At 40.8% G+C, this 13548-nt stretch overlaps 1 protein-coding gene across 1 annotated transcript in view; it reads right to left on the reverse strand.

Annotated features, from left to right (window-relative positions):
• Positions 1 to 1501: 1501 nt before the first annotated feature.
• The window catches only part of ZMYM2 (zinc finger MYM-type containing 2), a 103350-nt gene continuing 91303 nt past the window's right edge, over positions 1502 to 13548 (reverse strand). Inside the window, exons 23-26 of the mRNA XM_058670991.1 lie at positions 5887 to 6001; positions 4990 to 5241; positions 4581 to 4701; positions 1502 to 2351 (exon numbers count right to left, since the gene is read on the reverse strand). Of these exons, the coding sequence (XP_058526974.1) occupies positions 2159 to 2351; positions 4581 to 4701; positions 4990 to 5241; positions 5887 to 6001 (681 nt within the window). The 3' untranslated portion in view covers positions 1502 to 2158. The remainder of the gene's footprint in view (positions 2352 to 4580; positions 4702 to 4989; positions 5242 to 5886; positions 6002 to 13548) is intronic.

The following is a 13548-nucleotide window of genomic DNA, read 5'->3' on the forward strand; positions in this document are numbered from 1 at the left end:
AAATCTGTTCTTGGATTGCAATCAAGGCAAAGACAGGAGCTCTAAACCCTCAGTCATGTCAAGGTCATAATCATGTAGACATTTGCACTTAGGATAACTAAAACGTACAAGTGGAAGAAATGTTAACTAGCTGGACACGGTGCTTAATGGTAGTATCATGGCAGAAAATCATGGCATTGGGTAAAATATATCTAAGCGACATTTGGCAAAAATTGTATTGCTGTTGATGGAATAAGCACCACTGAGGAGGAAAAGATGGTTAGAATTAACCACCTTTTAATCAACAATATGCGTTTATAGGAAAACTGCTTAAAGAAGTAGTTCCGGAAAAAGGTAAGTCAGGAAATTTCTGTATTATCTGTTTCAAATATGTTCCCCACTTTATTAAACAGACAATCAGCAATCTATTTTAGTAAAGTAGTATCAGATTTGCTAATGTCAGTCTGATCATCATCCAACAAATATAAAATCAAGGGACAGAAAAGTTATATTCAAACTTATAAAACAAGTTAGAGCATTATAAATTAATTTTTATGCCAAAAACATTTCAGATACTTATTGCTTAAATATACAGTGATTACAACATCTGAAATTTTCCAAATTTTGATTGAGAAAATTTCTCTTGTGTGCTAACACTTACCCTAAGGGAGAATGAAACACCTAAGGGATATGAGAATACCACCTACCCAATCTCCCCCTCCCACAGAACAGTTTTTACAAGCTATTGTCACTATGGCAATTCAGGATTAGAAACAAGAAAACAACATGATTACATACATGCTCTGCGGAGTCAAATAATGTGTTTATAATTTGCAGATAGCACTTGCTCAGTCTTTTGAAAGCAGGATTTGAAGTAAACTTCCTTATTCTAAAAGGAAAGGTCTGAACAGATAAATTGCTATGCAGAAGCACAAAAGTTTTTTTTAATGCATTCTTCTATAAGAAGTAATTAAATTATACTAGCCAAACAATCTAACATTGAAGGTGATTTCTCCCGAGATAGGCTTCATCCACCAGCATGTCTCTGTTTTTCATCTAAAACATCAGAATGACTACCCTGGCAATGTTCCTGTAAAATGTGACACTATCTTACCTAAAGTAGCTTGATTTTATAGAACAGTGATTTCCAAAGTGGCGTTTCTAAAAGTAATGTTACCCACTGGATGCACCAGTCACATTTGGAAGCAGGCATGAAAATTCTAATAAAACTGGTTTTAGAGTTCTAGAGTATCATACAGTTAATACTTGAGCATGATCTGTACCCTTAAGGGGGAAAAATAAATAAATAAAAATCAAATCTATATAAATGAAGGTTTCAGATACTTTTGCGGTGTCACAAACAAAAACAGAATTTCATACTGCCATCAGACATTTTAAAATGAAAATGTCTTGATGCTCTCGTTTCCAACGTAAGTGTTCTTTATATATACATCTACATGTACGTGTACATGTACCTATGCATATCTGATGAACTGGGATGATGCAGAAAGCCACCAATGAGAAAAGCACACTAAGGTTTTAATAAAGGGAACAGAAGTCGTTTTCACCAGCATAGATTCACATTACAGTACACCAGTATTGACAGCATTCTCTTGTCTATTTTTGGTACAGAAGATGTTATCTCTCCATATAACTTTGTAAGGCTTCAGTAACTAAAACAAACAAAAAACCCAAACAAAACAAAACAAAACAAAAAACCCAGCCTATTAGTTTACAGTTTATTTTAAAAATTCTGAGAGACACTGCAAGTTCTAAACTTTAGTAGTGCTACCCATATACAACCATCTGGTCGAAAACCCGGTGAGAGCGCCCCCTTGCACGGGACTTTGCAACAGCAGAGTTGTGCAATATGGATGTTTCTTACTACAAGAAAAAAATCATACATGGCACATTCTCATTCATATTTGTAATGTAAAAAGTTACAAACATACCTAATCAAATAAATAATAATAAAAAAAAAGAATTTGAATGTATCTGTTAAGTATTCTAAAACCACTACATAGAATAATGGCAACTTTCACTCAGGGATTATTTACATGGCAATACCCAGTGTGGGTACAATGCTACAAAACTCAAACCAGGAGGAGTAAACTTGAAATGTCGTCCATAGTCAAGCCTAGCAGCACAACTATCTAATGCTGTTCCATCCCGTTCCTCTTTAGTCTGTGTCTTCGTCCAGTTCATAATTGTCTTTGTCATAAATATCTTTGACTAGAAGAACCCGTACGAGCATGTTTTCCAGGGTGTTTCGGTCCAGGGAAGCAGACGTGTACCAGACAGGGCTGTCTGAAGAACTAGAGCGTTCTGGTTGCAAATAAAAAACATCTGTTCTCTGATTGAGATTCTGTGGACTGTGAGGAAAAGTAAAGTCAAGTCAATTTCAAAAAACATACATACACAGAAATTTCACATATTTTCTTCAAGACTGATTCAGACCCACAAATTCCATTTTGTAGTCACACTGAATATCTCATTCATTGCCAATACTCTCAAAGCTAATTTTTGTGTTAAAAGAGTAACTCCTCACCATAATTAAACTCTAAAGCTCACCGAATCCAAGACATTGATAGGCCTTAATTTTAATGTTACCACGAAGCAAATAAAACATTGTCGTTATAATTTTAACATGAACCAATGTAAACAGGCATCCCAGAATCGGACAGCAAAATGTGAAAAATGCAATCAAATGACAAAAAAAAAAAATTTTTTTTTCAGAATTGATTAAATGTGGCAGCACACAAAATACAAATCTTTACAGCAGTACAGTGGAGCCAGCCAGAAGGAGTCAGAGAACAACAGAACACTCCTGTCTACTGGTTCACTTCAAACTCCCTGCAGTAGCTGGGAAGTGAATCCAGGGACCCTATGTGGGCAGCAGGGAGCCAAGGCGGGGCCACCGCAGAGGCCTCTCCAAGCTCCCACCACAAAGCAGAGCTGAGAGGCACAGGACGGCACCAAACTCAGACACCCTGACTTGGCACACGGGCATCCCAGCTGGTGGGACCCAAAACTTAACTTTCAACAATGCCAACAGAAAACAGGTTTCTGAGACACAGACCTAATCCAGAGTTACTACTGCTGAAGACCCGGAAACAGCTACCACTGTACAAATATTAGTGTCTGGTCAGTACTTGCAAGCCAGCCTGAGGATACACGCTAATTGGTGCTAATCTTTTGGAAATGCTACAGTGGGTACTTACAACAATGGGTATACATAAAATTATCTACAGTCCCTTTACATTTCATGGATTTGCACATTTTAAATGTTTGTCTCGTACTGAAGACAACAGTGAGGTAACTGTAACAGCACTCCAACAGCACCACCCCAGCCCGTGGACCTCTGCAAGGACTGTTTCTGCTAATCTAAGCACATCGTTTTCATTTCCACCTTCTCTGTTCTACCTTTGGGCATTCCTTCAAAGCAGGAAACTGCGTCAAGTTGTACTAACACAGCCACATGCCGTGATTTATGTAAAAGAAGGCCTCAGAAGGCCTGTGGAACAATGGAGTGAGAAGTAACACGAAGGGCCAGCAGGTGAAGCTGCTGCCTGTGGTGCCAGCGTCACACTCCAGCACTGGCACAGTGCAGGCTGCTCCACTGCATCCAGCTCCCTGCCCGTGTGCTTGGAACAGCATCCGAAGATGGTTCCGGCGCTTGGGCCAGGCACCCACACCAGTAACACAGGTGGAGCATCAGGCTTCCGGCTCTGGCCTAGCTCAACCTGGCAATTCTAGCTATTTGGGAAGTTTAACCAGTATTTGGAAGATTTCTCCCTCTCTTTCCTTCTTTCAAATAAATAAATCATTTTTTTTTAAAAGAAAACGATTTTAAAAAGTAATGTGAATTTCCAAAAACCTTTTGAAAACACCTCATTCATGGCTATTTGCTTTCTAATCTAGTAGTTGCAACAGAAACTCTATAGCCGGGCCCAGCGGCGTAGCCTAGCAGTTAAAGTCCTCGCCTTGAAAGCCCCGGGATCCCATATGGGCGCCGGGTCTAATCCCGGCAGCTCCATTTCCCATCCAGCTCCCTGCTAGTGGCCTGGGAAAGCAGTCTAGGACAGCCCAAGACTTTGGGACCCTGCCCCCGCGTGGGAGACGCGGAAGAGGTTCCAGGTTCCCGGCATCGGATCGGCGCGCATCGGCCCGTTGCGGCTCACTTGGGGAGTGAAACATTGGATGGAAGATCTTCCTCTCTGTCTCTCCTCTGTATATCCGGCTTTCCAATAACAATAAAAATCTTAAAAAAAAAAAAAAAAAAAAAAAGAAACTCTATAGCCTAAGAAGCCTAAAATATTTATAATCTGACTCCACAAAAACTTTGTGCCTTCTGTTTTATAGATCGAAAATACTCTACAGGAAGATGACAGCAGTAGTAATTGTATCAGTAGAAAATGATTACTTAAATTCGTACTACCAAACAAAAACTGGGTATTTCATAACAAGGGAAATACAGTATTCTAACTGAATGGACTTGGGCAATATATAGTGAGGATAAGTTTTTAAAAAGGTCCCCTTTTGGTACCATTAAATTCAAAACAAATGATACTATCACTCTGTACAGTATCATGAACACTCACCTTTTAGACAAGTAACACTCAAACATCTTCACAGGACATCTAGCTGGATTGGCTGTGTTTTCAATTTGTTCAAATACTGGTTCATCATCTTCATGTTTTCTTTTTCCAGTAGTAATTTTATCTTAAAAAATAAAAAACACATCTCCTAAAACCAATCTTGAGAAGGACAGGACTATTTCCTCACAAGCGCCTGTTACACCCCAGACTGGGACGAGCGTCCCGTTAGAGCAGGCTCCAACTTCTGCTAGGGCACGTTTCACACAGGAACAAACATCTCTTAAGACAATACACATTTTCTTATATCATGAAAATTACAATTTGTAACAAGTGTTTGTAGCAAGTGACCCAAACATTTCCTAGTAAGGCAAAATTCCAACATCCCCACCACAGACAATCTCAAAACGGCTACCTTCGGCATCCGTTCCGCATAAGGAAGACACTTGGTATCGGAGACAGGCTTTGTTTTCCATTGTTATAGGATTTTTTTTCCAATGCCTAAACACAGTGCCAAAGGAAAGTCTTAAGTGTTGTTCCACTGTTTTCAGGCCAAAATACTTAGTGTTAAAATAGAACAAGGTATTCAGGAGGGCTACTGGAGAGTGTGATCCTAGTTGCTTTATCCTCCAGAGATAGTCTTCTTCAACTCGAGAGAATATTGACCCTTAAATAGAGAAAACTGTTTTTTAAAAATTACAATAAATATAACAATTTCTATTTAATGCTCAAGAAATAAAGCTAAGGACAAATTTATACCAATCCTCCATTCAAACTAGGTCAACTGGGATGAATTCAGAATTACCTACGTATCTCTAATAATACTCCAAACTACGGAACTTTTGCCTCTGCAGTAAAGGACTGGGTATCTGTGTCTGTTCTTCAATTGGAGAAACAGCCAACAGACAGAAAAGATACTAAATCTGTCAAGCTTCTTGGAAAAAAAAACCAAAACCAAAAAACAAACAAACCAAAAAAACAGGTGATTTTCATAAACACATTTTCTCCATCTTTTAAAAGAAATTTCTTTTAAGAGAAATTTTATACCAGAATTTCCACTAGAACCATCCAGTTTCTTATTCTAGAGAAGAAGGTCACATTTCTTACAAAATTCTATATACTAATTAGCTAAGGTCATATGCATTTCTAATTCAACAAGACATGACCAGATGAACTCATAAGTCTTCTGGAAGAAAAACAAAAAGAAAAACCACACTAATTTAATTTCTTCATTATTTTTTAACATGCTTTCTGCAAAATTAATGATCCCAGTAATAAGGTAAGAACACCTTTATTTTTAAAATAGTATTACCATCTGGAAGTATGCTTGGTTGCCAACTTCGGAGAATTTTATTCAATTCCTGCTCAAATGTCTGGTATCCTGGATCAATAAATATGTTGTCTTTTCGATTACTACCGCACAAGTACTACAAAAAAGAGCAAAAATAAGAAACCAGCCAGTTATGAATGGTGATTATAATGCTATATTTCTTAAGGAAATAAAGTTTTACACCTAATATCAAACATACAGCACAAAAAATTGCTATACCCCAAAATCATCAATTACCAATCAATGTTGCTTCAAAAAAAAAAAGCTCAAAATTACAATACACACACCCAGATACCAGAATGTTAAAAGTTAAATGACAATCTTCAGTCTAGCAGGTAAAACACACACAATAATAGTACTTATTATGTAGTACATGGAGAAAAACTGAAAATTTTCAAGAATTAAAGTAATGGCTAAAACACATGAAACGACAAGGTTAAGAAGGGTGAATCACTACTCCGGAGCAATCAAAAGCCCTCTCCTAAAACTCCAATTTACTAAGCTAATGCTTCTTCTTACTGCATTTTATCTGCTTAACACGCGAACCAGTTCTAATTTACAAATCTCAGCATTTATTATGGGGAAATCTTCCACCTTAACAATGAGGTCTGATACAGAATAATCTAAGCTTTTCCTCTTGCTGTGCTTTTAAATTAAGTAACCAAATCTTTAAAAACCCCTCCATATGAACTGGCACAATGTTATCTGAAGGCAGGCCAATAGTGGTGATGTTACGACATGTTTAAACCAACGTCGGCAGACTAAAACTTCGTATGTGAGACGCAGCCCACTGTGTATTTAACAAAGCTTTCCTGAAACGCAGAGGTGCTGAATCCTGTGTGTCCTGTGTAAGTTTTCACTTTTGCTACAATGGCAGAGTTAAAGGGTTGCAAGCACCAGTATGATTCATAACGTCTAAAACATGTATTATCTGGTCCTTGATAAAGATGGTTATTAGAACCCTCACGTAAATACACCAATTGAAAGAAATAGACTAAACATAAATAAATATAGACTAAATATAGACTAAAAATAGACTAAATATAAATAAATAGGCTCAACAACATGCTATTTACAGTTAACTGCAGTTCAAAAAAGACACATAAAAGAATTGTCTATCAACTAATCAAAACCTAGACGGCAGGGCAATCCTAAGAAGACAGCGCTACTCTTACTAGTCAGAAAGCATATTAACCAGCAAAATCCCAACAAATACAACAAAACCTCCTAACAGCTGTCTTAAATACACGAGGCCCAGCAACCAGTGGGGTGACCATGTCAGATCGCTGCGAGGCTTTCTGGACAGAGGACACAGTGATATGGAGTCCTGCAGCTCGCTGTGATGGCAGCACGGACCTCTTAAACACAGTAGGACTCATTCCATTTTAAAGGAATAGAAGTCTATAAACGCTCCAAGACTTTTTTTAACGCAAAGCTAGCTGCATGTTATGACTGTATTTATTATGAAAGTCCCAAATCTGGAACACCAATTTTTTTTTGGCGGGGGGTGTTGACATGGTTGATTAGAGTGAGAAGGGTTGAGGATAAGGGGAAAATGGGTGAGACCATTGCTTCCAATTTCTTTTTTCTTCTTCCTGTATCCGGGGGAAGGGGAGAGACGAGAAGAGAAGCTGTCCCCAGCCTCCTGATCACCTCAGTACCCAAGGATGGGGAATGGCCACCCGACGTCATCCTAGGATTCCTGATGCGGAACATGCTCTGAGGGTTCTGCTCAAACGGTTTGACATTTCTGAAATGCTGTTGAACTTGCAGATCCAAGGAGGAAATCCTTCCAAAGTCCACTGGCTGACGTAGTACAGCTTAGAGTCTCCATTTACCTAGATATTTGCTGGATATTAGCTGGAGTAGTTCAGAATTTTGCTCTGCGCCCCTTCTCTGCTGTGGTACGCAAGCCTCTGCAGGCCCCAGTGGACTGCCATACCCTCCATATGCATCTAAGCATGCAGTCTGCTGCTCCGTACTCCATGGTCAGACCATGGTCCCACAGATCCTCTCCATAGGGAGTTTTGAGTCCAACAGTTCAGTCGGGATGGGGGGGTGGGCACGGATCCCCAAAGAAACCTCATCTGAAGTGATCCCAGAACTGACTCTTGTGTGTGCTTGCCAGTACCGGGTCTGCAACAGTGCTTTATCCCAATCAGTTTATGCACATGCTGGTGGTTGCAATTGCTGGGTCAGTTTTGTCTCCAGCCCTGTCTCACGGAAACCAATGGATGCTGCGGCCCAGCCCAACCCTTGGCCATCACATCCAGCAGCAGGAGCTGCAGCTGCAGCCTAATTGGAGCAACCCCCAATTAACCCACACTAGGCCTGCGCCCAGCCGTGTTTCCTGTGCTTTCCCGTATGTGCAGCAGATTGGTTCAGTCTGTATCACATCCTATTCAGCTCTCGCACACGCCAATGAGCGTTAAGACCTAGCTCAACCCAACCAACCCCACTATCAAGTCCACACTCACACTGGGAGGTGCCATTGCCTGTCTGGCCAGGCCCTTCCCCAGCCCTGGTTCTCATGCTTACCAGTGTGTAGCCCATCAGAGGTGTCCCCAGTTTCCTTACTGGGTCCATTCCAAGTCCTGGACCTTGCACTTTCCAGGTGGTTCTGCATTCCAATTTGATAGATTTACCCCAAGTCCCAGCACTTGCCAGCTGATGCTGCAGCAAAGCTCAAACAGTCTGCACCTACCGTGGCTCATACATGCATCAGTGAATACCAGTTTGCCCAACTTGGCTTTCCCTAAGTCAGTTTACATGCAGGCCAACAGTTTGCTGCAGCCCTGCCCAGCCTGGTCTACACCTGATCCCAGTTATCAGGGCTAGCCAGTGAGAGCAGTGGCCCAGCAAGTGAGCCATGCTCCCCCCCTAGCAGGCTTGTATCCCACCCTCTGAGCCTCATGTGCGCTGGTGGGTTTGTGGCTCAGTCTGGCATGGCCTGCCTCATCTCGGCATTTGCTGGCGGGTTCTGCAGCCTAGCCCAGCCAGCCAACCTCGCCTGTTCTACATCCCATCCTGGTTCTCTGATCTGCCAGGAGGTATTATAAACTGGTCCAGCCCAGCCTGCCCCAATTCCAGCTCATGCTGTTGGGTAAAGCACCAACTTATATTCTGTTCTTACTACGAAGCAGTCTATGTAATAAAAAGTGAGCAAATTTGTCTTGAAATGATATCTCCATCTGTTATCCTCACTACGTCGCCTCCCAGGCCAGCCTCCTGCGAATGGACACCGGCCACCCACACGGGCGCACCAGGGTTCCAAGTTCCTGCCCTGCCCTCGCTGCTGAGCGATCCAGGGAGTGACTCAGGAGATGGTAGCAGTTTCATTCCCATTCTTTTTCTTTCTGTAAATGAAAATAAACCATTCAAAAGGCGGGGGAAAAAGATAGCAAGCAAAAAGTACCAAGTTTTCGCCTCAGTTCCACCAAATTATAGTATCCATTCACAATATAATGCCGATACTCAGTCCTTCTGCAAAGACCTCTCTCTCTCGGCAATCGAAGACATGTTAGTTAAATGATCTACGCCCTGGTTGTTATAGAATGAATATACTTTACTAGTCATTAAAGAATGCCTTACCGCTATCGTTACTGTGCTTTTTCATACAAGGCAGTTTCAACTGATAAACATCTAACCTGCAGAGCTGCCCTACCACCAAAGCCCCTTGCACAGGCAATGGAAAAATCAACACTGTGCCTTCAGAAAGGCAGATCCAGCAGAACTTGTCAAGAACAGCAGCAACTCACAGAACGTTCTGTGATAAAACGGCCTGCGTGAACAGAAGCAAGCCGAAGAAATACTTAAGTTTACAAAAGTCCTCAATTAAAAATTTAGAAAACATTTCATTAAAATATAAATTCCTTTGTCATGACTGCATTCTCATCTTACAAATTCTTTGAAAGTATACAAGCAAATCAGGCTTCTCTGCTTAATTGTTGAATGACTATAACAGCATATAATAACAAGTGGCACACATACATCTAAAATTTAATGTAATCACAAAAAAATGAATAAATAAAACTTTAAAAGGCAGGTGCCATTAAATATTACCCCAGCATTCTGAAAACTTCAATATGCCATAAACATAAAACTTAATGATGTAGATAAATGTCTCAAGTATATATAAAATATGTATAAACTATACATAACTTATATACATATTTTTAAATACTTATTTATTCTTATTGGAAAGGCAGTTTTATAGAAAGACAAAGATATTATAACAGCTTATTGGCACAAATCTATTTACTTAGGCATTAACTTATTTACTAAGCATTTGTGAGGCAATGAGAGTCCCATGAAACATAATTAACAGCCAAACAACATGGATTTTAGAGAATATGTTCAGCTCTTATTTTTTTCTCAGACAAGAGAAGCACGTATTGTCAATGAATGTTTTGGATAGTGAACTAAAGCTGGGGAAGTTCTAATGTGTAACAATATATATAATAACTTGTGACACGAAAATAAATGTGAATATGACACATAACTTGAAGGCTATTAGACATATAAGTAAGTCAACTCGTAAGTTTCTAAAATTATTATTTTAATAAATGTTACTCAAAGTCTCACTTAAAAAAAAACAGTGTAAAATAAATTACCATAATTTAAGACACAAACCAGTAGTTCTATACAATCATTTGTTTCAAAAATAATATTCCTGCCATAAGAGATCCACTTGCAATGCTGGGCAGTGCTGCGACACTGCTTCTCGCTCAGCTGAAGGGCCCTGCCCCCGAGCGGGAGGGCCAGCCTGGAGTTCCTGCTGCAGACCTGGTGCCTGGCACTTTCAGGCGATGAACCACCAGAGAGATCTCAACCTTCATCTGAATCTCCATCTCTCTCTCACACTCTCCATACCCTAACTCCTTATTTCCCACCCTCTTTCACCCTGCAGCTCTGCCTTTCAAAAAGTAATAATTTTTAACAATTTGTTGATCCTTTAGTTGCCTATACCAAAGAAAAATTACGATCTTTAAAAATCCATTAAAACGGAGCTTGGCGTAATAGCTCAATTGACTAATCCTTGCCCTGCAAGCACTGGGATCCCATATGGGCACCGGTCATGTCAGGACTGCTAACTCCATCTAGCTCTCTGCTGGTGGCCTGGGAAAGCAGTGGGGAAAGGCCCAAAGTCTTGTGACCCTGCATCTGCGTGGAGACCTGGAACAAGTTCTTAGCTCCTGCCTTCAGATCGGCTCAGCTCTAGGAATTGCATCCACTTGGGGAGAGGACAGGCAGATGGAAGATCTATCTTTCTCTCCTCTCTGTAAATCTGCCTTTACAAGCTAGGCTTCAATGCCCATTAATGCACATGAGAGTTGAATGGGATATGGGACAGACTGAACCAATCTGCTGTACATACTGGAAAGCACAGGAAACACAGCTGGGCGCAGGCCTAGTGTGAATTAATTGGGGATTGCTCCGATTAGGCTGCAGCTCCCGCTGCTGGATGTGAGGGCCAAGGGTTGGGCTGGGCCGCATCATCCATTGGTTTCCGTAAGAGATGGGGCTGGAGACAGAACAGCAACTGCAACTGCTATACACAAGTTTAAATAACTTCTATGTATTTCAAAACCTTGAGTGGAGCATCTTACATGAGCAACAGTTAAGGTCCCAGCAGGAAAGTAGCAGAAGACGGCCTGAGCACTACAACCCCTGCACCCGCGTAGGAGACCCCGAAGAAACTCCTGGCTCTTGGCTTGGGCCTGGCACAGCCATGGCTGCTGCAGCCATCTGAGCAGGGAGTCAGTCAATGGAAGATCTCTCTTTAGAACACTGACTTCCGGGCCCGGCACCGTGGCCTGGCAGCTAAAGTTCTTGCCTTGAACGCCCCAGGATCCCATATGGGCGCCGGTTCTGATCCCAGCAGCTCCACTTCCCATCCAGCTCCCTGCTTGTGGCCTGGGAAAGCAGTGGAGGACGGCCCAATGCCTTGGGACCCTGCACCCGTGTGGGAGACCCAGAGGAGGTTCCTGGTTCCCGGCTTTGGATCGGCACAGCACCGGCCACTGCGGTTACTTGGGGAGTGAATCATTGGACGGAAGATCTTCCTCTCTGTATATCTGACTTCGCAATGAAAAAATAAATAAATCTTTAAAAAAAAAAAAAAAAAAAAAAGAACACTGACTTCCAAAGAGATCTCTTTAAAAAAAAAAAAAAGAAAAAAAATGAAAGGAAAAAAAAAGTCGTCACTCGATTTAAAACTTATGAGCTCTGCAACGCGATTTCTTCATCAAAATTGTGTGGATAACCATGGTATAGGCCATCAAACATGCCACCCAGAAACCGGCGCTTAACTACCATCTGCTCACTAACTACGAAGGGTTTAACAAAGCTCTGAATCAAAGAAAGTAATCTGTAATGGCCTCTGAACAGGTGAGCAAGCTTAGGAATATTACATATATTCTAATAGAATTTGATTATGTTGAGGATACCTCAAAAAGGGGATGCAAGATGGAATTCAAAGACAAGCTAAACTTTAAATCTGCACATAGTGTTTTCATAATAGGCATTTTCCTTAATATTTTGAAAGACCATTAATACAAATTTAACATCCATAATTACCAAAATGGTTAGGTATTTCTGAATACACTGACTTAATTCTTGCAAATAAAATATATTCTTTCTTTATAGAGGTATGTAAGAAAACCACACAACCTCTTCCTCTTGTCAGTTGTGAATGTAACAGGCACGCTCTTTAAAATAACTCCTATTCCTTTACATGTCCTTAAAGTACCATTTCTCAGAAGTCTACTGTAGAGATCTTTACACTGAGACTTAGGATTATATTTAAACTGCATAAAAATGCCACACAGCTTTAGAAAACAAGTTCGTGAAAATGCACCCAATAAAAGGAATAAACAGTACCCAGAATCCCCCCCAACCCCAAATCTGGCAAATAATAAAATGTATCATCCTAACCATTTTTAAATACATAGAACAATTTGGCATATGCTACAAGGATGAACCCTGAATACACTATATGGTAAGTGAAGCGAATCAGCCACAACAGAACAAGGAAGGGATGACTCCGCTTATGGGACAGGCAAAGCTGTCAAATACATGGAAACTAGAAATACAGCCATAAGAACTGGCGCAGAAGGGGGGGGGGGGGGCGCGTTATTTAAAGGGTACAAAGTTTGTTTCAAAAGATGGAAAAAGTCCTAGAGATAGTAAGTAATACTGGCTGCAAATCAATGTATTATGTCCCATTGTGCTATAAATAGGATACCTAAAAAATAGTGAACTGAGCAGTAAATTCACTACCTCTACCAACACTGAAATGAGTATGTTGTTGAACTAGCTATCACAGAGCTTCCCACGGTAGCGCGGGACGTTAGAAGCCACCTCTGTTAATGTGTCCAGAGAAGCAGCAGATGGCCGAGGTGCCTGGGCTCCCACCACCACACAAACACCCAGACACAGCTTCTGACGCGTGGCCTTCCCCAATCCCAGCTGTTGCAGCAATGTGGGAACGAACCAGCAGTAAGAACAATTCTCACTCTGTAATACAGCCTTTCAAATAAATAAAAAAATAAATATTTTCTAAAAAGGAGAGAAATTGAATTGCCAATTGTGACTTAAAGGGCTAATCCCACTAAACATACTTCAAACATTGGTGAAATTCAA

This window comes from Ochotona princeps, chromosome 12 (genome assembly GCF_030435755.1).
Source record: "Ochotona princeps isolate mOchPri1 chromosome 12, mOchPri1.hap1, whole genome shotgun sequence".
Classification (NCBI taxonomy): domain Eukaryota; kingdom Metazoa; phylum Chordata; class Mammalia; order Lagomorpha; family Ochotonidae; genus Ochotona; species Ochotona princeps.